General features: G+C 42.5%; 1 protein-coding gene across 1 annotated transcript in view; it reads left to right on the forward strand.

Moving 5' to 3' along the window:
- The window catches only part of LOC107314905 (deubiquitinase DESI2-like), a 46144-nt gene continuing 20625 nt past the window's right edge, over window positions 1-25519 (forward strand). Inside the window, exon 1 of the mRNA XM_015864719.2 lies at window positions 1-1479. Within this exon, the coding sequence (XP_015720205.1) occupies window positions 1441-1479 (39 nt within the window). The 5' untranslated portion in view covers window positions 1-1440. The remainder of the gene's footprint in view (window positions 1480-25519) is intronic.

Below are 25519 nucleotides of genomic sequence, written 5' to 3' on the forward strand. Positions count from 1 at the left end.
TAATTTTTTTGAGCTGCTCCAGGAAGTCTGCGGTGTCTGAACATTTAAGGTCATCATGCCAATTTGCACACTACCTCGTAGCTCTGAATGCAGGAGCCCATTTCTCCCTTTACTACACCCGTTCCCAGCGTTATCACAGACCCCTCTCTCCCTTTAAAGGGAGAGGAGGAGCAAAAGGAAGATGAAATTACCGCAGTGGATTTTATAATTGACTCTTGCATTCTGGTCAGAGGGAAGCACTTGCTGGAAAGATGTTGCAGAGCTGCACGGGTCTAACAGGCGTGTAAAGTAGCTCCAGGACAGAAGAAACTCCAGACCTTGTCACTAACAGAAGTGAAACTACTCGCCGTGCCCAGTTGCTTCATCCCTTCCCCGCCCTCCCACCGTGTGCCGTGCAGAGATGCATCCAGCCAGCAGAGGAAGGGGTAGGTCTCCCCGGCCGTCAGTCAACAGGGGCTGCCTGGCCCGGGACGAGTTGATACTGAAATAAGGACTCGCCCCGGCGAACAGCGGAGCATCGGGAAGTGCCGGACCCGCACCGTGCGTGGAAGCATCGCCCACTCGGCATCTTCCTCCCTCTGGAGCCGCTGATCCCTTGCTGCCTCCCTCGGAGAATTTGCCTACTAACTTCGGCGCCGACGCCAGGTCTGCCCGCCCGGCTGTGGGCAGGATGGCGGCTACGCCATCCCCGCTCTGCCCCGGGAGCAGCCAGCCCTTTCCTCTTTTTCGTCCTACCGCCGAGCCCCGTGCTGGGGCCGCTGTGGCACGGTTGCTTCGCCGCGTCCTGCCGGAGGCGGAGAGCCCCCTCCGGAGCGCCTGAGCACGGCCCGAGCCCCAGCACCGCGGACAGCTCCCGGCGGGCAGAGCCCAGCACCGCGGACAGCTCCCGGCGGACTAGAGCGCCCGGCTCCGCGCCTCGGAGCCGCTGTTCATTGCCATCTACAGCACCGTTGTAGCAGCGCGTTGCTCTGCCGAGGACGCCGAGAGACAACTCCCCCCGATCCCCCCCCCCTCCTCCAGTCACAGTGCTACCCACGGCGGTAGAAGGCGGCTTATCTCCGGGCTCGGAGTCTGTCTTCTGTAGATTGGGATTTATGAGCCTGAGCGGTGCATGGTTACAGCGGTGCACGAATCTATGGACTCCAATGTGTGCTACTGAGTTAGAAAGAAATCTGGGATCTGTCACGCTGTGGAAGGGTGAAAGGAACCATATACAACCAGCAAAACAAGCCCAAACCTTCCTACCTCCCTACAACCAACTTTACCCCCACCTCCTGACCGTGAGCATTTCTCCTCCCTTCATTTTCCTTCCTTTGGAGGCTATAGGATGAGGCACTTCTCTCTGTCTGTCTCAGGGTAAAAGGATACCCTAGGGGCAGCAACACACATCTGGCAGGCAGGGATTGAAAGGTTTAAATCCAGCCTCCACAGGAATCAACAATGGCCAATGAACCGGTGATTCTGAATGTGTATGATATGGTGAGTATGAAACAGTTTTGATTACGGGGAGCAGTGGGGCTGGGTGGGAGCTTATGCTTGGAAACAGACCTTGTAAGAAGAGGAGCCCAACACAGTTCCTCAGAGAGGGTGATATCCACCCTCCTCCAGCAGTCTTTTCATCTAGGCATGTCATGTTCTGGCTGTCAAAGATGATGCTGATCATGGCATTTTTCTTTGAAACGTTTAGCATATTGTTCCATACTACAGGTATAACTGTACTGGATTTTCTGCAGAATTTTTAAGGAGCAGCAGTGGGTGAGGGGACAACGTTTTAATTTCCAGTGTCCCAGTTAAGGAAGGACGTATGATTACCTCTCTCTTTGCAGGAGCCAATTCTCATTTAATTTTGAGAGATCAAGCACTACCAGGCTGTGGAAAGAGGGTCGGGGTGTCAACCAGGGATGAGAAACATCTGTAAAATTTTATTAAGGATGTTGTTTCCAGGCTAATAATAATCTGGATCAATCCCTTATGCATGAGATCATAGTTAATCATAGTCTCTGAAGGTTAATTGCAACAGAATGAGTAAAGGAAAAAAAAAGTCAGAACTGGTGAAATTGCATCATGGGGAGGAGCATAGGGACATCCTCCTTGGAAATGTTTTTTGGAAGTTCATAGTGTAGCAGGTTGTTTCTCTTGTTCTCTTCTTGCATAGAGAATTGTAACTGGAAACTACCTGTGCTAAAAAAATCAGAAGATCTGAATCCTATTGTTGGCATGAAGACCTAAAGAGAAGAAGACTTGACTCAACCTGTTTTGCTCTCTGGCTTAGTGCAGGCTTAGGATAAGCATGTTCAGATGAGGAATATTTTTGATAGTGGTTTACTTCCTCTCCTGCATTTGTTAATGAGCTGAAAAATAATAAATACTTTCCAAGAAAGTAGCTACCAAAGAGCAAAGAGAAGGTTCTTGTAAATGCCAAACCTTATTACAAAAATTAAGTGGTCTTTTGTTGGCTGGAAAAGCTGGGTTATTTCTTCATGGAAGGAGGGTGTGGTGAGAACTATTCAGATAGGACTGTGTCTGTATTGAAAAACAGTCTGAAAGCACAAGTGGAATAGCTTGAAGCTGCTTCTTCCAGAGCTGCTACAGGCAAATTGAACAAGTTGGTATGAAGTCTTTCCTTAAGACATTGGTTTTGAATGCTTAGTGGTCTACGATTCTATTCTACAGATGCTTGGCAGCTTGAACTGTGAACTTCCCCAAGCTGTTCTTCAAGCAAGGGCTGGTAACTCAAGCATCTGGTGGCAAGTTCTTGGTAACCAGAGGCCAATATTGCAAATGTCAAAGAGTTCCTAGCTGAACTCTTGAAGCAGGTAAAGGGGTTGTGTCACTCTTTTGTTGTATGCGCTATCTTCCTTGCACTTTTTACTTTGTTCTGATGCAGGCTGTGGTTTAAACTTTCTCAGCTGCTACTGGGCTGTCCCAAACCAGCAAATATTTTTCTACTGAGCTGAAAATATATGAATACTGGACAGACTTTGTCTTTGCTTTTTTTTTTTTTTTTTTTTTTTTTTTTTTTTTTTTTTTTTTTTTTAAATGTCTCTGATGCTTAAGATGAAGCCCATAGGAAGCTGGGGAAGAAGAAACTTGTTATTTATGGTCACTGTGTTTTTGAGATGGAAACCCAGGCACAGTGAACTGAATTGAGGTCACCAGTTTAATTCAGGATGACTTTTACTTCCTAGCAAGCCACAGAAACCTTCAAGTGTCAGTACTAACTCCATTGGGTTAAGTGCAAGTTAATGCTCTGTACATGGGAACCATCACATTTTTCCTGTAGCATCTGTTTGATTACCACTGAGTCACCTAAAGTTCAATTTCTACATCATGATTATTGAGGCTACATGCTTTTCCATTGCTGCTATGATTTTAACACCACGGAGTTTGGAATGTAGCCATGCAAAATCTGCACTTTGTTACATTGTGGTGGGGAATTGCGGGGGAACTGGGAAATGAACACATTTGTTTGAATGGCTGTTGGAAAACTAGTCTTGAAGAAAAAAAGACAGCTGGGGATAACAATTAACTGGATGTAAAGCTCTGCTTCCCTGACAAGCATCATGACCCCTGTATGGCATCTGGAAGCACTTACGCTGCAGGAAAGCTTACCCTTAGGGCAGAAGTTCAATTATGGGCTTTGTGCAGCTATGAAATACCCACTCTGTGTAGTCTCATGTATTCAAAGATTATAGCCATTTATCCTTTTACCCATTGGATAGTACTAGGCTTGATAAAGGGGGGGGGGGGAGGAAGCTTGTACTTAATAAGGTGCTTTGCACAAATTACTGAAGCAGGTGAACATATTTATTAGGCTTATTTTCTTTGGCATCAAAGAACTGAGCAAAAATCACTGGGCATTCCAAGTGTTCAGAATATCTATACCAAAAGCAATTTCTTAATCCCCCAGTATGCAGGGTGATTATATCTTATTTATGTCTTCCTAAATAACTTCTACATAATTGTACATGCTTGCAAAAAGAGAGGAAGGGAAAACTTTGCAAGGGTATGTGGGATACTAAAGTCTAATTTAAGTGTGAGTGTGAATGCAAAGTAACATAGATCAGGAAATCACCCAGAAATAACTGGGGTCTATAAGATCTACGACAGTTTCATCAGTCAGTTAGTGCTTTACCTTTGGAAGGATATATCAGTTTCCTCTTCATTACTTGCAGCTCCCTTTCCTCCAAGTCCCCTTAATAAGCTGTTTATTGTAGGTTATTTTACTTAGATCACAGGACTGATTTTCTTCAACAAGATTCTCATCTGTTTCTTTATTGCTTTTTTTTTTTTTTTTCCTCTTACTTTGGAATAGTTGACCAAATCATTGTAACGTTAATAGATGTTGCCCCTTTAAATCAGACACAAGAGTGGCCGCAGATATTGCCTGGGTTTAAATCTTCAGCAAACTAGCTAAACACGTTCAACTAAAATTAGTCCATTTGGCAGAAGTTCAAGCTGGGGGCTCTTGTGATGTTTTCCACTTATTGCACAACACATTCATGCTACCGAATTTAAAGAAAATATATTTGTATCACTGCTGTCTCTCTTTTATTGCAGGTATAGTTGTCCTGAATTTCCACTGTTTTTGCAGCTGATAACACACAAAGCTTTCACTTTGATCTGCTGTCATTTTTGCTTACGCTTTATGCTGGTGAAAATGAGACCCTGAGCTGTTTTGCAGAGAAGAATGAGAGCCCTGGTCAATGGGCAGTGTTGATGCAGCATCTGTTTGGATGAGAAAGACAAGTCTTTTTCTCTTCCTTGTCCCCCCTTTATCCTATTGACATTGCTTATCATTCTCAGGCAAATAGCATTCAGGTTGTAGTAGGCATAGTAGCTCTGAGATTTCTTCTTGTGATTTCTAACTTTAGAGAGGTAGCCAAAAATGTAGTTATTTATAATGGCCTTCCTGAAGTCTTCCAGTTCTTTATATCCTATATATCATTTGCTATCTGAAGGGCTAATGGCTGTTAGCAAAGCAGAGTTAGTAGGTTGTAATAGTCCAACGTTCTCCCTGGAAGAAGTGAAGTAGATCTAGCTGTACCACCAGGGAATATGGACCATGTTCTGTATAGTCAACTTCTGATCACCCAGCAGAAGCTGATCAGAACCCAATCACAGCCTGTGAGTGGCTCAGGTGGGGAGAAAAGCTTTGAGGAGAATGCTTATTTCTGACTTTATCAATGCCTTTCAGCTTGCCTAGGGAGCAAGGTTTGGCAAGATGATGTTGTATCAGGAAGAGGAAGGTGTATGAAGCCGTCTGGCTCTTTTTTCAGTTCCAGGAGGGAGGCAGGGAGGATTCTCAGACAGGCAGCTTGTGGTGGGGAAGCCTGCATGTGGTGGTGTTCTACAGCAGACACTGAGATAGTGTGAGAGTTGGATTCTGTATAATTTATCTGCTCTGAAAAGAGAGGACCAGCCTCTGTGAGGAAAAGCTTGAAGCTAGAGGGTCTGTATGGCCGCTCTACAAATCCAGAATGTTTTAGTGCTTTAAGCTAATTTTTCTCATACAGAACAGTGTGAGAGAACAGGAGATGGGAGCTCCTTTGCTGCTTGTTCTTTGCAGCTGAAAAGCATTTGTCTTAACATGTATTTATTGCATCTGATTTGGAGGTAGTGACCTGTGCATGTGATTAAAAACCAACACAATTTTGCCATCCTAGCATCTCTTTTTGTTTCTCTGTGCAAGTGTGTGAGACTCTGGCCACTACAATTACATGCTTTGGGATGAAAGGAATTAGAGGCTCCTTGTGTTTCTAGCTTCAGTATATAAGGAGTCTTTGAATCTATTTTAGAAGCAGCAGCATGATTGCAGGCAGAACACTTCATTCTCTGGTGTGAATGTTTTAAGCACTGACTAGATCACAGAACATTTTATTATTTCTCTGTTTGGAGGAAAGAGTAAGTCTAGTTCCTCACATAAATGTCAACGTGTTTGTGATTACTGTAAGTAGAGGTCTTGAATGCTTTCAGCTCACTTAGAAGAGAGAGAAATCCTCTTGTAGGTGATGGCCCTGCTTCTTGCACTGCTCACTAGTTGTTTGTGAGCAGCTGTGTAGAGAAATACAGCCTCACCTGACTACTTCTAAGAAAACAAATAGAAAAGGGTTTTTGGTTTTTTTTTTTCATCATATAGCTCGATAGCTGCAGCGTTTCTTGGTATAATGAGCTAAAGAGAAGCTCTAAGTTAATACAGCAACTTGTGGTCTTGAACAATGAAGTGATATAGAGTCAGTGGGATCTGTGCTTTCTCTTTCCTCATTCATATATTGGCCAAGCAGTTAATTTATCAGAGAACAGAATGCTGAATATTGCCTTTGGGAGTTTTTAATTAAATTCTGGCAACTCCTAATATAAAAAAAAAAGTTGTTCTGAAACAAAACCACCACTTCTTAAAACACAACATGCTAAATGAAATGTTTTGACTCTTCTAAAACATGTTTGCCAATCATCTCTGGCCGAAACCGTTTGCCAAATCTGAATCACTTCTATTCTCAGAAACATACTGTTCACTGAAGTTTGCTATATTCTTGGAAAAGCACAAGATCCTTATTTATTCTTTGACCACTCTCAAAGCTCATAGGAGTTCCATCTTCCACAAACAAGCTCTGGCTTAGGAAGCTCTGTGGTGTCTTATCTTCTTTGCAGGCTTCTTATGGAGTAAGCTCAAAGGTAAATCTTCAAGTTTCTAAATAATGAAGGAAACTTTATGGTCTTGGGATTTTAATTTATTGCTGACTTCATTTGTACAGGGCCTTGATCTTCTGTATTCAAATCATATCACATACACCATACTGTGTAACAAGACAGAATGGTGAGATAACAGTTGCCTGGTGTCTAGTAGTAGGTTTTCCCACAGTGCTGTAATGAGCCCTACATAAGTGCTAAACTGTTTCTGTATCTTTGAGTAATTGAACTTGCCCCTAGTCACAAGCAGCAGTAGGAGAGGAGGACAAGGTGTATCTCAGATGCTTGTTTTCCTTTTCTTCTGGGTGCTTTCATTGGCCTTCTGTGCAAGCTCCTTTATTATGGGACTGGGTTTAGGCTGTTGAACTGTGCTTTGCTGCATAATAGGTCTTGGGTTCACAATAAGTCGGGGTAGTTATCCTGTGCAAAATCTGTAATGGCAATAATCATGCTAAGATACTTGTTTTTATGGGCCCAGCAAAATCTCTGGGGAAACTCTTGGTTAGAAAGCAGAGGCTGGATAGACCAACACTGTGACTGAAGGAAGACAGGTAGTAGAGAAAGTTGCTCTAATTGGATGTCAGCAGAATCCTTAGTACAAGGTAGGAGAGACTATTTAACATCTCTTGCATTATTTCCTGGTGCAAGTGTCTGGCTTTAAAAGAGCATAAATCAGGTATTACGGCAAACCTGCTGGCATTACATTCAAATCTTCAAATAAGTCAAAGCTCTACTTGAGCAGCCTTGTAGTGTCTGCAGGTAGGGGAAAACTAGGCTTTGTTCTGCTTTTCTCCCAGACTGCTTCAATTTGATCACAGTGATGACAAGCTGACCACAGGCCAGGCACAGACTGGGATTTCTGCCTTGCTCCACCTGAGAATGGGAAAAGAAGAATGCAGGTAGTTTGGTGAATGCAGGTAGTTTTGTAGTTTGGTTTGGCACTGACGTAGTCAGTGCTTGATTCAAGCATGTGAGAAAAATGATGACATGGAACTAGACCTCCCTTCTCTCTTGGTTCTTTGGAGAGAGGAAGTTAATTGGCAGATGAAAAGATGCAGCAGCTTACACACTGATCTGCAGCTGAGTTCAGCAGTTCAAGAAGAAGGATGCAGAATGGAACATCTGATCTAAAGAAATTAAGAAGCTGCAGAGTAAGTGGCATGGCCTGGGTTAATAAGTCCAGTGATGAAGTGCGCCCATTTATGCGTAATAAACAGGGTTTTGTTGTCTTAGCAACAGCCTGAAGATGCTATCCATCAGGGAACAGCCTGTTTTGATGTTGTCAGGGTGACAGGCTGTCTACCTGTCCATGTTATTGCTGAGTTTCACCAGCACTGCAGTGGTTAAGCTGACTCCAGTTACAGCATTCACCCCATCAGCAGCTCACTGAACCTGTTGCCCCATGAACTGACTTGAATTGATTCAACGAGGATTATGTGAGAATTCTCACTTCTGTTAGTCCTATATGTGCTAGGGAAAACTGCTGTAGAACACTCTCTCCTTTACTTCAGCATCGGCAAATATAAGAAGCTTTGATGAGAATGGAGTGCTTAGGAAAGGCTAACACAGTATGAAAAATGCATGAGTTCTTCTGGAGCAAAACCTCACAGGTCCTCTTGTAAGGCTGGCTCCCACGACAGTGCTCTTAATGCAGTTCCTGCAGGTGCTAATCTGACCTAGTATCTCTGAAGTAATTTCAGGTTCCTAAAGAGGAAGGATTTGGCTTGCTTATGGGCAAGATTTCAGGTGTAAGGTCAGTTCTAATTTGGAGATATTAAGAATTTTTTTTGCTGCTGTGATTTGTCCTTTTACCTCATCAGTGGGCAAAGTCTCAGTCTGCTAACCTGTCTCTGAGCATGGTTCTGGGCAACTGTGAGAGAAACGATTGCTTGCTCTTATGAATTGTGTGAAAGCTGGTGACTAGTGAATGTTCTCTGGTGCTTTTTGTGTTTTCACCAAACATTAAAGCAGGCTCCTGCTAGAACACAACACTTCTAGCAGCAAGGTTTGGCCTCTGGCTCATTACGCTGTCAATGTTGTTAATATCCCTCAGATATATATATTTTTTATTTTTAAATAAATCATAGTATTGTTAAAAGTTGATGGGTTGACAGCACTGGAGACTGTCACTCTTAACCAAAAAGACCTGCTCTGTCTGTAGCAAAGCAGGCTCTTCTGCTTCGTGTGCTTCTTCTATGGTTTATAAGTTTGAGGCACTCTGGTGCCGGGGCTCAGCTGGCCATCTAGCTTCCTGTTGAGACAGCCCCTGGGGATCAATTATACATGCAGAGGGGGCTTCTGCTGCAGAGAGCTGAGCACCAGTGACAGAAACAGAGCCACTAAGTTGGAGCAGCTGTTGGATCTGTTTCTAAGGGTGGTGGTGGTGGGCAACTGGATATATACTTGTGCATTAGTGAGATGGACTGAATTTATATGGATGTCTTAAGACTCCAAACCGCTTTATTGACTTGGGTTGTGCTTATTTGATTCCTTATTTTGGTTTTTCTTGCTCCTGTTTTTATGCCAAGATGATGCAGCTGAAGCTGGGGACGGGAGGCAGAAATCAGTGTGTTGGATCTGTATTTCTGCTGGGAATTAAGAGAAACAAAATTCACAAGTCTCTTGACTGCTTTCACAGGCTGATTCAAATTCCTCGGTGGGATGGGGGGAGGGAATTTGATATTGTTCTGTGTAAACAAGTGGATGTTCTTGAGAGTGAAAGGTCTAGACAAGTGAAAATGTCCCATTACTTCAGAGCTTTGCTTAACAATCAGTGAGATTTCTCTTCTCAGGGCAAAATATGAGGCTGTGTCCTAAGATGGAACACTTGTCATAATCAGTAAATCAAATTTTCAGCATTCAATATTAAAGTGTATGGAAAAGCAGTGATAAGGGGAAGAGAAATGCTTTTGTCTACAACTGACTTTTGTTAGGCAGGGATGCTTATTTACATAAGGGATTGCCAGATGCTAGAAATGCTGAAAGCATTTCAGCCTGTTTAGTAAGTGCCTTCATCATGTGGGTCAACACATAGGTCAGCTGCCCCGTGGATACTGATGGGTTCACATCCCTGGGAGATGGAGGATCTGGCACCGTGAAAGCTCTGTTGACAGTGTGCTTTGCTTAACGTCAGCCCTGGATCTGTTACTGTGCTTCATTTCTAGTCTTACTTAAATCACCAAGGAACTCCTCAGTATCTTCTACTTGTGATTTATACTCTATGTTGATGTAGGAAAAGGTTCCCCAGTACTGATTGCTGCCCAGGAGTTAGAGTGCATGAGGACCTCAATGGTGAATATAGGTGGCATTTCTATAGGTTAACTTCCCTATGTGCATGATGCAGGAAACCTTGAGTGTATCTAGAAATCTGATCTTGGCCTATCTGTGTGTCTTTCACTTTTTAAGACTACTTGGCACAGATGACGTATATTTGCCCTATATTTGTCATCTTCTTCCAGCTCTGGATTTGCCTGATGAATGTTGGATATAGCAGAAAGAGAAGATCAGGAGGTTAAGCATGGGGCTAGTCTGAGAGATCATTCTCTCTATCATTAACATTTACTCTTGGGTGGTTTGTAGGACAAACCTCAGCACATTTGTACAGCCCAGATTTCACCCAACTAGGTATTTCCGGATGGAGCTGAAATGACTTCTTAGCAAAGTGCTTACATGGACAATGAAGGGCTCTGTTTACCTGCCTAAGCACAGGCATCAGGGGCCAATTTAGGATATCAAGTTGATGTCTGATTTCCCCTCAATGAAGGTCTAGGTCTCTTCTCTCATGGGTCCTGTTCCATAACTATCATCCTTGTAGACGTGTTTGGAGCATTCTGGAGCATTGCAGATGACATGATATGTAGAGAGGTTCTGACACAACTGTTAGATGTGTGCTGGGGGAGGATCAGTGGTATTTCTGCATTTGACTGCTACCATCTAGTGTGCTGATTCATCTAGAGTGACAGAGAACTGGTTAAAATCCCTGAGGGACTCAAACAAATGGCCCCTTCATGCTGGTCTGCCACAGAAGCAGACAGCAGGACACTCAGGATCTGGTCATTCTGGGCCTGTTGTGTCAAAACATGTAATATTTGTTTGAAATGTTCCTTTGGTGAAGAGTGGATGTTTCCAATGGGAGCTAGCTGCTTCATGAGGGTGTCTAGGCTGGAACCATGCTGTGGCATTATTCATACTTGTTTTCTGGTGCAGTGAACGTGTATTTTATATAGGAAGGGATTTTCTTTTGCTTTATGTGAGAGGGAACTACTTTGAAATGCTGAGAAGGCTTGACTCGATACACTATGAGAGTATGGCCATATTGCTTCATTCTGAATCTCCTCTAGCAGGCTGAGGAGGTTGGGAATTTGGTCTGTGTCCTCCTGAACAAGTGCTTGCACTCATTGTTATTGGGTACAAGCAGCAAGCACTTGCAGCTCCTTGTAAATATAGGTCAACTGTACTCCTATTTCTTTGTTTCCATTTTGGATGTTTTCAGACAGAAGTCAGTCTTTGTTTGCTCTGATTCCTTAGCTGACTGTGCAACCTGAAAGATCAATTACTTATGCAGCCTCTCTTCTGAGTCTGCCCTAGCATTAAGAATACACAGGCTAATGCATCATCTTAATGCCCTGTGATGAGGGCATTATTGAAAGGTGGGAAGGCAATGTTGAATGTTTCAGAATCTGCAGAGACCAGAGCTAGAAGTGCATGTTCTGAGCTGAAATCTGCCCACTGGCTTTGGCTGATCTGTTTTCAGTTCTAGTGCTCATTGTTTTTGATTGCAGTGTCATTTGCTGTGCCTTTGTTCACTCTAACTTTTATAGCTGCTTGTTATACTAGGCATCTGGCTATCTTCTCTTGGCAGATGTTGGAATGTGGAATGGACCAACTCCACTTCGTGCTGCTGAAGCACTGGGCCTCTTGGGCTTGTTACTGTGTAGATACTGGGGTCAAATATTTGAGGAATGGATTGTACTAAACTAAAGCAAAACAGAATAATCTGGTGTAAGCAGAGTTGAAACAGATCAAAGAGGGGCAAGCTGAATTATTCCATTTCAAGCTCAAAACCTGGGACTAAAAGAAAAGTGCTACAAAATGTTATTTTTTGATAAAGCCTCAGAAGCATAAGAGAAAGGTGGCTTCTCCAGAGCAAAAGCTGTCCAGGCACAGCTAATGAGAGGGGCCGTTTCTTCTGGGTGTTGAATTAGGAGGCAAGAGAAAAGGAGGATGGGAGGGAGATGCTTGTACTTCACTCCCTCACGGTATTTCTTCTTCAGTCCTATGGTAACGTATCAGAATTTGAACTTTTCAGCATCCTTTACAACTCACCCTATTTCTGAGAGGACAGAAAGGAGCAAGAAACAAGCTGCAGTAAAACTGACCTCTTCAAAGTCCTTTGCCACAGTGAAGTTATTCCAGGAAGCTAACACATCCATCTGTGGCCTTTAGTGCCGTTTGCTACATGGCATGTTATTGAAATGCTCCAAGGATTCCCTTTGTAGTGTGTAATTACTTTGAGATATGCAGCTCAGCTCCTGTTGCAGCTGTTGTTTTGGATAATCTTGATACAGTTAAAGCTCTTGCTGGATCAAACAAATATGCAAATGGAAATTTTAAAGTTAATGTAAAGAACAAATTAATACTCTCTAACATATCAGGTGCTTAAAAATCCTGTACTTGGTGCATCTGAACTTGAATTTTACTTCTCACACCCACAGGACTTTGAAGCATGTTTCCAGCTGTCTGTTACCTCTCCAGAGGTCTCAGAGGTGTCTCATTAAAGCTGATGTTAAAGTCTATTTAAATACATGAAGATAGCTTCTAAGGATGCATCTCATTTAGGAGAGTTGTCACCAGGAATTGGCTGAGATCGTTACTGCTCTGATCCTGCAGTGACTGGGGTAGTGAAACTACCTTGAGAAGTGCAAAATAATACCTTCTGTGTGCTGGGATACAAAAGGCAAAGTGTCTGGAAGAGGCTGCTGACTTCCTAGGGGTGTGCCAACCTTGTCACCTTCTCTCCCTACCAGCTCCCCACCCTCCTCCTGCAAAGTGCAGCCTCAGCTCACAGAGCTTGCAGATGGAAGGCATCTGTCCTTGAGCTCTGTGTCTCCAGACAGTTAATTATTAATCATCACCATATCTCTTATGTCAAGCATCTGAACTGCTCATGAAGCATGGAGAACTGTTTCATCAGTCAAGTCTGTAAGGTTTCAGTGCCCTGCTGCTCATTTTTGTGATACTGTTGTTCTCTCAAAGAGCTTAAGTTCTTGAGGATGGGCAAAAACACCCAGAAGTAATGGTAATCTCATTAAAACAGGATCATACATGTGACTTACTGTACTTTTTTCTTCCACTGTGGTACAATTAATGCTCAGCTTTTCTAGGGTCTCCAATTCTCTTCCATCCTTCTCTCTGTCCCAGGGTTCCTTAGTGCAGAGTGAGAGAAGTGATGGTGAATCTCACTGGATGCTTTTTTTTTCCTCAGTGAATCGATGATGGATTGTCACTGATTAGCATAGCCAGGGTTGAGTTTGCTCGTATTTCATTCTCTCCTAAGATATTATGATAGCAGACTAACTCGAATTTGTGTGTAATAATAGAAGAGGAGAGATGTTTTTTTCCTCTCTTCAGTTCAAACATAACATGATGTTCAATGACACCACTATGTTTTTGTGAAAAGTACAAGTGCTTTGAACATGTGGGAATCAAAAGCTCTAAATAGATTGTGTAATGCTGCCAACAAAGCATGTCCTTGGACCGAAGCCGAGAACAGCCAAACCTTCATTTTGACTAAAGCACTGGATTTTGAGAGAAAAGTATAGTCCTAGTTCCCCCCTCAGTTGCGCTCACAGCAGGGTGCTTGAATCTCTTTGCCTTGGTTTGCCTCACCTGTTGGAAGGGAAAGAGTGCTTTTGTTGAGGCTGAAGGAGACGACTGTGGGATGCCAGAGGAGTTAAACCTGAACTGCTGCTTGGAATCTGTGATGTTATTGTTTGGCTTGAGTTGAAGAAAGGGCAGCCAGCAGCAGGGCTTCTGGGAGGTGGGCTGGGGACCTGCTGATGGGACCTGCCTGACCCATGCCCAGGTGAGTGGGCTTCCTGGTAGAGCCCAGCTCCTACCACCTCACTGGCTGCCCCTGGCTTTCACGTGCATGGGGTGATCTCCCCTGTCCTTGTCTCCTGCCTGGGGATGTTTTTTAATTGATCAGCCTATGCACCTGCTCCTGGCCTTTGCTTTACCGGCCTTTGATTGCATAGGGCAGATGAAGCGTATAGAGGCAGCTGCTGTATCTGTCATTAGCGCCCAGGCTTCCTAGGAGAACACTGCTGGCTTTGTGACAGCTGAAATCTGAATCAGAGGGAGCATTTTTGCTTTAGCACGTACAGAAGGAATGGGAGAGCAAAGTAAGGAGGAGGGGAAGATGTCATTTGATTTGCTATTCATTTAATTATGCTAGGAAAAGCCAGACAATCTGAAATGATGGTGTGCAAATTGCAGATGTGCATGTTGCAACACACTGGTATTGCAGATGTGCAGTGAGTAAGAAAATAATGCAGAGCAGAGGGCCATGTACCCTGTCATGCTAGGATACGTTAGTTCCGTGTGAGCAGTTCTGTGCTCTGGGGGTTGCTGCTGATACCTTCCAGTTTAAAGCAATTTTGAGTATCTCTGTGTTGTGCAGTTGCTGCAGGTGCTGTAAAAGGAGGGTGCCCAGGAGATCTGCTTGGTCTTTTCAACCCTGGCATATGATCCTTTCTGTCTTCTCTACTGTACTTCCCAGTGCTTCCCTGGAGAAGAAATAGCTGTTATCCTCATCCCACAGCTGAACAGCTAGCATGCAAAGAGAATGGTTTGTCTAATGCCTAGGTGTCTCGTCACTGTGCTGTCTCTTGGGATTTGATTCAAGGTTATATTTGTGAGACTGTTCTTCCTTTTGTCCAGCTGTGCCTGCTGAAAGCACTCCGATTTCTTTTTAAGGATTGTGACAGATGTCTCCACGCTAGGCATTTATTGAAGCTTTCCAGTTTACCTGTGCTTTCCTTTGATGGATTTCAGATAGTTTCCAACAGTGGAGGGGATAGTGGGTCAGAAGCACTCTTCCAGAGCTCATTTTTCTTAAAATGAAACTGCAGGCTCTGTATTGCTATCATGATTCCAATTTAAAGAAAACTCCTAGGATTTCATGTTGTACTGTGACACCAACAGGATCAAAGATGGTTCTTTCCAGACCAATTAACTTACAGAACAGCTCTGGTAATATAATTCAAGAGGCTTTTCTGAAAAGATGTCGCTTAATTTACAGGGATAGATGAGCTAGAGCTAGAAGAATTAATGCCTTGCTTGTTTCCCATGACCCTGTATAAGCCTTGGACTGAAATAGAAAGAGATGAGGAGAAACAGACAGACCTAGTTTTGCCTGATGGCTGGGCAACAGGATTTGCATGTATGTTAATCTACCCAAACTCATCTTCTGCTTTAGAAGCAAAAAAGATTGCTTTGGGCCAGCCTGAAGTCAATATGCTGGCCAGTTTATACAGATTATCTTTTAATTTGGCGGGTACTAGATTTGAAAGTGGTTTTGTGTTTCATTTGAGACTTGTCGAAACAGAAAGCAACCTAAGATTTGGGGGATTGGGACACAGTTGCATTACACATTGGGGTTACTGCATGCACATCTATGCTCTGTGGATGGCTTGACAGACTGTAGGCTTTTGGGAAGAACTAGTCTAGCAAAGGAGGGGAGCATCTGTCAGTAAATAGGTGGATAAAGATGCTCTGTGCTGCTTTTAAGAAGCACCAATCATCTTTATAACTTTGACAGGTGGCGCTGGGGCAGGGAGGGGAGGAAGAGATTCAGAGAATTGTGTGGGTGGTGGAGAAATTAATCCTAATGAAATGGAAGAGCAAATCCACAGTGGGCAGAAAGCTTTGGATTTCTGCCTTGCTGGATATGGATAAATGCAAGAGAATCCCTTTTGCATGCAAGAGCTAATTGGGCAATTACCGTGTAATCTCAAAACCACTGCTTAAACTGTATCCTGGCTATCAAAGAGTGAGACGGACTCTCTTCCAGCAGTTCATAAGGCTTTCCTGAGTCTGTCTTTCAGATAGGAGTTTGAAATAGGTCTCCTGCTAGAGACAGAGTAGGGCAAGTGTGTATCATTTCTGGCTAATTCAGAGCTTGTGACCCGTGGTTCTTTCTTCCTTTCTTTTTTCCTGTTCTCTTGGGCAGATGCAGAAACCTTCCTTTGCTAGGAAGTTGGCAGGTCTGCTCCCTATTGTGAAGAGCTCCCCCAGCTACCCTGCCCTGAAATGACTGCCACTGGCTTCTTTTGATGGATCTTGCAGCTGACAGTAACTTGTCAATTTCTATTTACATTTCTCACGCCACCTGCAGAACCCTGTCCTATCCCTTTGTCTCACGACTAGCTGTGTCCTTAAAGACATTTCCTGAAGAAGGTCATCCCATTTCATGGGATCTCCTATTACAGAAATTATGTTGACACTTACTCAAACATTACATTATTACATCCTTTATTACAGCTCCTGTTAGTTCATCTTGACTAGATGTCCAGTTCACTGTTGTTCATATGTTCCAGTTCATATGTTGTTCACTGTTTCTCACGTAGTCCTCAATTTAGAGATTGGTATTGCAGTTGCTTTCTTCTAATGTTTGATTCCAAAGATGCTTTACACTAGAGAGGGTGCCCACAATAATCACTAATGTCCTTGTTTTACTCTTCTGTCTCTGTGATTCCTCTGAAACTTTTGCACGTGTATCGTTTTGTCCCTGGAATTCTTCAGGGCCAGTTCTGTCTGTTCATATCATATACTCATCTGTGTCAGCTTTAAACAGAGCCTCTTCTGATTTTCCTCACTCTTCCTACTCTTTCTGCAAAAATAAAAGTGGGAGGTTTGGGCATGAGGATCTCACCGGTTTTATTTTAGTAGAAACAAGAAAGCTCTGATGCAAAGATTATTTAGTTTCTTTGCAATAAGCAGGTCAGTTTTAAGTTCCCTGTTTTACAGCTTTGCTATTGCTTGGCCCTACAGACTTTTCTGATGTGTGGAAGGAAGGATGTATGGAATAGCTAAAATGTTACTGGAGAAGCTATCCTTACCTTCTTCAGGTCTATCTAAAAGCTTTAAGTGACAGTGTCTGTATTTGCTGTTGAAAGCCCATGTTCTGAGACAATTTGGATGAGGCAATTTGGATCAGTAAAAGAGCTCTGTATATTTAGAAGCTTTCCCACCCATAATGTATGGGTTCATGCTCTCTAAATCTTTTATGTGACTGGATTCGAACTAAAACTTGGGTGTTAAAATGGTGAATGATTCTATGCTCCGCTATGCTCCAAAGATCTTGTGTGGAGGCTCCCATAAGCAGTGGCATTAACGATCAATACTGAACTAAAACTTTAAAACTCAGTACTGATTCCTGTGTACTTCAGACATCTTCCCAACGCCTGCTTATGATGTGAAGCATGTTGTTTTCCTTCTCACCTTTCTGTTGAATGTAGTTGGTATTCTTTTTCTCCAAGGCAGTATTTCATCTTTAGAATTGACACCAACAACAATTCAGCATCAAACCAGTCTTGCACTTATCCTTTATCTTTGACCATCTTATCTGACAAATGAAGAGTCTGTGCCTTGCTAACACTGAGATGGAAAGGAAAGACAAGAAGATACCTATAAACACAACTGCTCAAACCCCACTGGCATTAGTGTTGGAGTGAGGAAACAACCATGGCTACAAGACTGTATGAAATAGAAATGCAGCTGACTTCACAATACTTATTTCTTTTGCAAGGAGAGAAAGATGCATTGGTGGCCTGTATCTATACATCTAGCACTGTTTTCATGCTTGGTTACCTGGAAGCTACTGCTGCTGCTGAAGGATAGAAAACCAAGCTGTTTACTTGTTCTCATGGTCACAGTGTACAGATAGACCTTTGAGGATAAAGTAAGCTGGGAGAAAGTTGAGAAAAATGCTTTGTTTCTATTTTCCTTGCTGAAGGAAGCTATGAACTGGATTTCCACTTTATTTCATGAAGACACTCTAGCAATTGGGACAAGAGAGTTCTTGCTCCAAAGAGATCACAAGTTACTTTTCAATGAGATTTGATAAGATGCATGCAGACAGGGATTGGTTTATTAGCTTGAGCTGGCATCTCTAACCACATTGAAGAAGAAAACTTGCACAGATTCAAACATTCCTTTGGTTGCAGTGTCCAGTCAGTCACGTTTGTTCCCTCTCTGAAGTTTTATGTGGATTAATTTATTATTTTTAAATTGTTTGGGTCCTTTTCATTGGCAGAGAGGCTGCAGAATATTTTGAATTGTTAAGGGAAAGCACAGTAAAAGTAATATAAAATTCATTTATATAATGATACCAAGCTTACATTTCATAGTGCAAAAGGAAGTTTATCATAAGGTGAAATACAGCATCTGGGCTGCTGATCTTATTTGTTTGATGAATCTGTTTACCTCTTACATGCATTCATCTAACTCAGGAGAAAGCAGATATGTGGAGTGGGAACTGAATGATCTCAAATCTACCCATTCATCACTTCAATGACTTTCATTCCTGCAGTGTCCAGATACTTCCCTATCATATAGGAGTAAATATCTTTATTTTTCTCTTGGTCTGCAAGACAATTACCTTAACTTACAGATTTAGTGAAAGGAATGAGATCCACATCTGCAGCACAATCCCATTCATCTCTTATAAGAGTTATGTCCATATCTTGATGGGGTCCAGCTGTGTGGAGTTCTGCTTGTATTCTTCTGCCTTACTATCAGAATGTTGCATAGATCCAGTGGATTGCTTTAGAAAGAGTGGTAATTTTTCAGGTCTCTTGTCAGGGCAGCATTTTTGAGTACTCACAGAACTTGACTATTGAGTCTAGTGAGCTATTATTAATTGCATGGGTTTTTATTTTCAGTCCTAATCAAAATGGGAGTGTCCTGCTTCATGCCTAGAAATGAGTTAAGTTTGCTTTTGGGGGCTGTGGCTCCTTGTCAGCTGTAAGGCCTGGGTTTTTCTGTGATAGGTATCTGAGCATCTAGACAGTTCTCAAAAGAACTAAATCATAGGGAGAGTTTAATCTGAGAGCAGACGTCTTTGATATTAGAGGATGTTGTGAGCTGGATGAGGCATTTACAGCGTTTACCTCATTCTCCTGTATTAGCCTGGCCGCAGTTCAGATTAGCTGCCTATTCTGCATGCAAGAAAATTTTTTGGCAGGCCTCTGAATAATCTGGCAGATGGTACCATTTGCCTGCCGTGGTACAGATGTACAATCATTTCCCTTTTAACTAAAATAAATAGAAGCCAAAATACAGTTGCAGTATCTAATGGACTTTGATAGAGAAATAAAACTGGTGGAGTGAGTAGAGATATTCCTGGTGAAACTTATTACATAAGGCAAACTATTCTCCTTGATCTTCTTGAACTGTATCCATATCCTGCCTTTCCCCTTCAATCCTTGACCTCACCATTTGGGTTTCAGACATACGGGTACTATAAGTTGCGTGTTCATGATAGGCAGCTTGCTGAATTGCATGGTCATTTCAGGTCATTTTCTAGGCATATGCACAGTGGACTAGCATAAAAGTTGTGCTTCGGCACAAGTCTAAAATTTTTACCATACCCAGCAGATGGAATTTACTTAAAGCAGCTTGAGTGATATTTCAACACTGGTCTCATAAATGCTGTGGTGTTTGGAGGAGGAGAGCGGGCAGGTTTAATGTTTCCCAAAGAAGCTGCACATGTGGCATGGTTGTGACTATCCCTGTGCGTGGGGGTGTGTGACTCTCATGAGAAACAATCACAGAGGCTATGCACATGCCCACATTTCAACCTGAAACTACATGATTTTCACCCAAAACAATGTCTTCATAGTAATAAATGCTGACTTTTTATTGCTGAGCTCTGGGGCTATCTGTCATTCCCATCCTTTGATAATGGATTGCCGTTAAATGGTATTAAAGCCACATATCCAGTGCTGCTTATTAAATAAAGACAGTGGGAATCCTTGAAAAATAAATCCCCTGTAGCCCTCCAGCAAACCAGAGTACAGCATATTGTATCAGAGTCATTAAGAAACTCCCACAGCTTTATAATTTTTTCCCAACCATTGTGGCATGCTGCATGTATTAATCATTCTCTTGCATCTTCATATGGGGGATAAAGTATCCTCAGAGCTGTTTGTCAGCATCCAGTAGCTGAGTATCACCAATTAGAAATGATTACTCAGACATCCTTCAGTATTAGTGGCTAGTGTTGTTTTCAGTCATTCCAAATAGTGCTAAAATTACCCATTGTGAAAGCCATTTGGTCATGGGTTATAAAGGAGTTTCTATCTGCACTTCTTGCTGTTTTGCATTCAGATTTGTGCTTTATAGTAAATAAGTACTGCAAAAAACAGTTGACATTAGACTAGGTTATGTGGCAACCCATTTTTTTTAGACAATGATCTTCATGAGGAAACGTTCTTTGCTCTGCTCTTTTATAGTCTTCTTCAAAGCAGCAGGAACTGGCCTTTTGGAGAAGGTGTATTTGAATTCCCATAGCACAGCAACATTTCATCACTGCAATTGCTAAGTTCCTTGGCTTCCGCTTTATCCCTTAAATTTGAATATGGAAGCATTACTGCAATGCACTTCTTCAGTAATTGTGATGCAGACAGAGGCTTTATGATTATGGCACATATGTACCCATATCCTTTCTCTTGTAGGAAAAGACAATGCAGAGAGATGAGGCACAGTTTGAAACTGGCACTGTATTTGAAGAGTTTATCCAAGACAGCACAAAGCAGCATAGGAAAAAAGGACAAGGCACTTGCTGAGGAAGGTTGTGTTTCCCTGTGTTTTCCTAAGCTAAGCTGGTTAGAAACACTGCCAGCTAGGCATGGCCCCTGGAACCTCTCCAGGAAAAATCTCAGCTCATACAGTGAAAGGGTTTCCCCCGTCCATGCTGGAGAACAGATTCCCTTCTTAGAAGCTTAGAGATAAATATTGATTTTTGCAACAGCAAATTAATGTTAGTGGCACCCAGCCAATTTCTATCATGGGCATAGTGAGATATTTTGAAAGTGTTCCACCAAAGCCAGCAGGGAGTATGACTTCCTTGGGTGCAAACAGCCCACACCCCACCCTTCTTCTGACACTGCTGCTGCTGACTCATGGGACACTGATCCTGGCAAGTGAGTGAGATGGTCAGAGTGAGAATTTACAGGCCTGTATGGCATGTAAACACTGAACGTGATTTTGGGCCTTACACAGCACTTGTGTGGAGAGGAGATCTAGAGGATGCATTGTTCTTTGTTTTGTTTGTTTGTTTTTAATGGTTAGTTTACTGCCCATAGGAATCCATATTCACTACTAGTAGGTATAACTCCTGGTTGTGAGGTATTGCCATTAGGAGCTCCAAGGTGAAGTCCATGTCCACAGACTTACAGCAGAATATGAATCTCATATGTCCTTTTTTGACATCCTAACTATGGGACTGTCCTTGCAGTTTTTTAGTGGTTTGTCTATGGACGTATGAATGCACTTTATTCTCCTATTTGAAGCAAAGATAATTTTCCAGATTTCTTTTGGGCAATAATTTTCTTTGAAGTTGATGTACCTTTTATTTTTAATCCCTTACTGATGAAGTCAGCATTTGTCTAACAGATCTTAGCCTGCCAGCAGATTCCTTTGAAGTTGTCCACTGTCTCCCTTGAGTCTGCAAAACAGATAGAAAGTAGTATGCGGTTGTATTTTTTATTAGAAGAATGGAACAAAAGGTCTGCTTGTTTCACTGCCTGTAGTGTTCCTGGCTCCTTGGTGACATTACGAAGAGACTTCTTGTCCCTTTGTGACAGCTGTAATTTACAAGGACTTTGTTACCTCAACCTTCTCCTAGTAGTTATCCATTTAAGAACTTAGCAGAAGTCAGAAGTTGCTTTAACTAGTTTCTTAGTGTAAAGAGAGTGGATGTCACTGCTTTAAGTATCTAGGAGACCATTATCCTTGGTGAAAATACTAATGGAGTATGCTGTAATGCAAAAATGATGGTAGTCTTGTAAATAAGCAAGGCTGTTGATGTGAAATGAGGATTGAGTATGTTTGGATGATTTGGCTGTCTAGGTAAATGTCATGGAATAACTGAAAGAAGCACTCTTTGGGTAGAAGGGCCACTTCCCCAGTCACCCAGCAATGGATTTCTGCCCAATATTAACAGCATGCAGATATTTTAATAGGTATTATCTTTCTCTCCAAGAGGCGCTGATGGCTGTACCTGTGAATCAGATCCTGCTGAGCAGCAGTTCATTCTTGAATTACTAATGGATGGAGAGTGTATAAGAAAAAAAGATGCAAGAAAATCTGCCCTACTTGGTCAGATATGGGCAGTTGGTGTGCCAACACAAGTATGTATGTTCTGGCTAGGCAGAAGGACCCTCAGGGAGAACAAGACTGAGCAGGAGAATTGGTTTTGTATGAATATTTTGCCACTAAAGGAGAGAAATTCAGGTACCTGAGTAGGGTGAGGGCCTCTGGCAGAAAATCCTTTACTGCCTGTTTATATGGTGGCATGGATCTCTTTCTCTCCCGATGGACCTGTTTATGTGCACATAAATCACAGTGGTGGAGAAGCTATAGCTGGTGATTAGGGTGTTCATCTTGGATGTGACAGGCTGAAGTTCAAATTCCTGCTACAAATCTGCCAGAGCAGAGAGATGCACTGTGCGTTTCAGCACTACAGAGCCAAGCTGCACATTTGACAATTAGCTGCTCTATGGAGAGCCCAGGGTGCCTGTTACGTACAGCCTGGTTTTCCCAACAAAGGCAGATATTTGGGTCTAAGCAAGCTCAGTACATAGGCTGGAGATCACATTTTCAAAGGAGGCACTGAATGTCACTTTTCCTTCTGTACTACTGCCTGTCAAGAAAGGACTAGCTTCTGGACAGGGCTGGTGAAGAGCTACAAAATTGGGCAGCCTCTTGGATGCACCAGCTCTTGAGGAAAGGTGCTGCATGGAAAGAGGAAGCGTAGAGCCCTGAGGCCATGCTGCTGGTTCTAGGTTGGCCAGATAGGTTGGTAGATACTACCAGTGGAAAATGTTTCAGGCCATTCAACACTTGTCATGCACAGGCACACTAACACTTCCTTGATGTAGCTTTCAGTCATATAAATCTTTTCTTGTGTGTTCTTACTGCCAGAAAATTCCAGAATTGTTAGCTTAAGTCTCACTTCATTTTAAACTGAGTGTGCTACTCCTACTTGAATTCTTTTGTACCATTCTTCAAAAGTCGTCTTGCATAATTCATGTCAAATGTTTGCAAATTTCTCATCTGTAGTCACTGCCTTGCCAAGCTATTAGCTCTTTTGTATTAACTCTCTTAAGTCACTCTGTGACTGACTTTCTGTTTTTTCTGAGCTTTCTGAAAACTTCTCTATTTGTCATTGTGAGTGCATCTGAGGGAAAGGTACTGGCACTTAGCTGAGTTCATAGCACACACAGGTTCGTTCTCCAGTTATATTTCTTGCCTTTTTCCCCCATTTAACCTCATTTTCTTTTGTCCAAGTTGTAAATGACTAATATGTATGAGTCATACTGCACTAATTCAGTCCTGCAACATGAGAATAATTCTACTGCATGTGAACAAATACTTTGTACAACTTACGTACATCATGTCTGATTTTTCAAGAGAGTTTAATTCCCTTTATGCTGTGAACTTGCTTTGTACGCTGACAGCAAACAAGGCACATCTCTGAAGCAGAGGATTTACTGTCCATAGGAACTTTATCAGAAAATATGTTCAAAAATATGGCTGCCCTAAAACTGAGAACAGACCTAATTCTAACCATATGGACTGGATCACTTGAAGCATTGACTTTACTAGCACTCAGTGGTATACTGTGAGGGGGGGACAGAGTATTAAGGCTAACCTAGGAGTGAAAACACTTCAGTATCACCGTGCAAATGGATGCATTTTTTTCCTTCTATCTTCATATTCTTGAGACTGATTCTACAGGGACGTTCTCGGAAGATCTTGCCAGATCAGATGCAGGTCTTGCCAGATCAGCCATCATTTGAGCAGCAGGTTACAGTTGTGTACGGCTGGAGGGAAAGGTTACACAGGGGTGAGCTTTCTCACTGGTATGGCTGCAGGAAAGAAGTTCTGCTCAGGACAACACTTGCCATCAGTGCAATAGGGTGGAAAGTGGAGTGGCAATGGAGAAAGTCAACGACTGTGAGAGACTCCAAGTGATGTTAGTATGCTGAGCCAGTACTATGCCTGCCCTTTTGTAGGATGAAGTGGTAAGTGGAAACACTGAAGTTATCTCATTCTCACAGCTAATTTTTTTCATAATTTTAAGCGTACAATATTCAGGATATACCCAGAAGTTAACAGCTGAAATGCACGTTGTTTCCTTTCTGCAGCATGATTAATGATGTTCTGTCCTGCTGTTCTTCCAGTAAAATCACATTACGTCACAGCACTGAAGTGTAAGTAGATTTCCAACTCTCCCTCAGTAGCAACATCAGTTTTTAATCCACATGCAGAGTTCAGAAGCCACAGAAATAAACCCTTTATGTTTTATGATTGCTAAGATTTTAGCATTGGTTTATGCATCAGGCAATTCAAAAACGTATCATGATGTCTGAAAAACCACAGCAACCTTTAAAGAAATTCCTCCTGAAGAGACAGCAAAGGAATGTATTTAAGCTAGCTTGGGAAGAAAAGAATCTTGTGCAGAGCCTGGCTGAAAAATAGAAGAGCTGTTTATGACAGTTGGCTCTCACAGTTCTGTAGGTGTTTAGCCTGCCTTGCCTTCCCAGAGTACAGGTGATGCTGTGCTGGCAAGTGGCCACTCTGACATGTTGTGTTGCTTTGTCTCTTCTCTTAGCTTAGCATTTATGAGGTTATAGGAGGGAATACATTTAGCATCATAAACTGTAAATTCAGGCTGTAATTGTCTGGAAGATTTCCTGTTTGCTGAGATATATTACCAAGAAGAGTGTGAAACTGCCCACAACAGAAGCTGAGAAGGGCCAGTCTAGGAAGTTAAAGCCCGCTTTATTCAAAATGCAGTGGAGTGGCCAGCTGCACAAAGAGGTGCCTTCCATTTTTCTTTCTGAAGTATGACTCTGCTCCTGAGGTACCTCCAGACAGTTCTTCTAAAAAGTCTTCATGTCCAAATCTGAAGTGGAGTCTTCTCTTGTATGACCCTCCATCTAAGTACCACATCAAGCTTGCTGGCTGCACAGAGGCTGCAGCCTTCTCTGCACTTGGTACTTTCCTATAGGAAACTGTGGAGTTCCCCAGGCTTTGATCAGTTCTACCACTGTGGTTGTGCACAAAGATGTCAGTGACTGCTCCCTATGACTCACCAGCTATTAACTATCACAACTGGGGACTGATCTGTGGGTTTGGTTTGTAAGAGAATTGCTTACTGAAGTATTGTGTTTCTTTAACACTCTCTGGAATTTAAGTGAAGTTAGCATACCTGACTGAAATAGACACTTTTGGCTAATAGGATTTAGAGTGACCTGATAGCTGATGCAGCAGGAGACTTGCAGTCTGATGATCCCTTTTGCCAGCAGCAAAGGGAGCCTGGCATAGAAAGCGATCTTCCAACTGAGAAGAGTCTTATTCTGTGAGTGCTGCAGGGTGACACCTATCCAGACAGCTTTTCCCAGGTATAAAGCACCAAAGACAGGTCTCTGTCATCATTCTTCTTCTCAATATCCTGTTAAGCTTCTTTTTCTGTTGCTGTTCCGCCTGCATGCATTTAAATCCTTTTATGCTTAATCTGTATTCACAGTGTATTAGG

This window comes from Coturnix japonica, chromosome 5 (genome assembly GCF_001577835.2).
Source record: "Coturnix japonica isolate 7356 chromosome 5, Coturnix japonica 2.1, whole genome shotgun sequence".
NCBI classification, from domain to species: domain Eukaryota; kingdom Metazoa; phylum Chordata; class Aves; order Galliformes; family Phasianidae; genus Coturnix; species Coturnix japonica.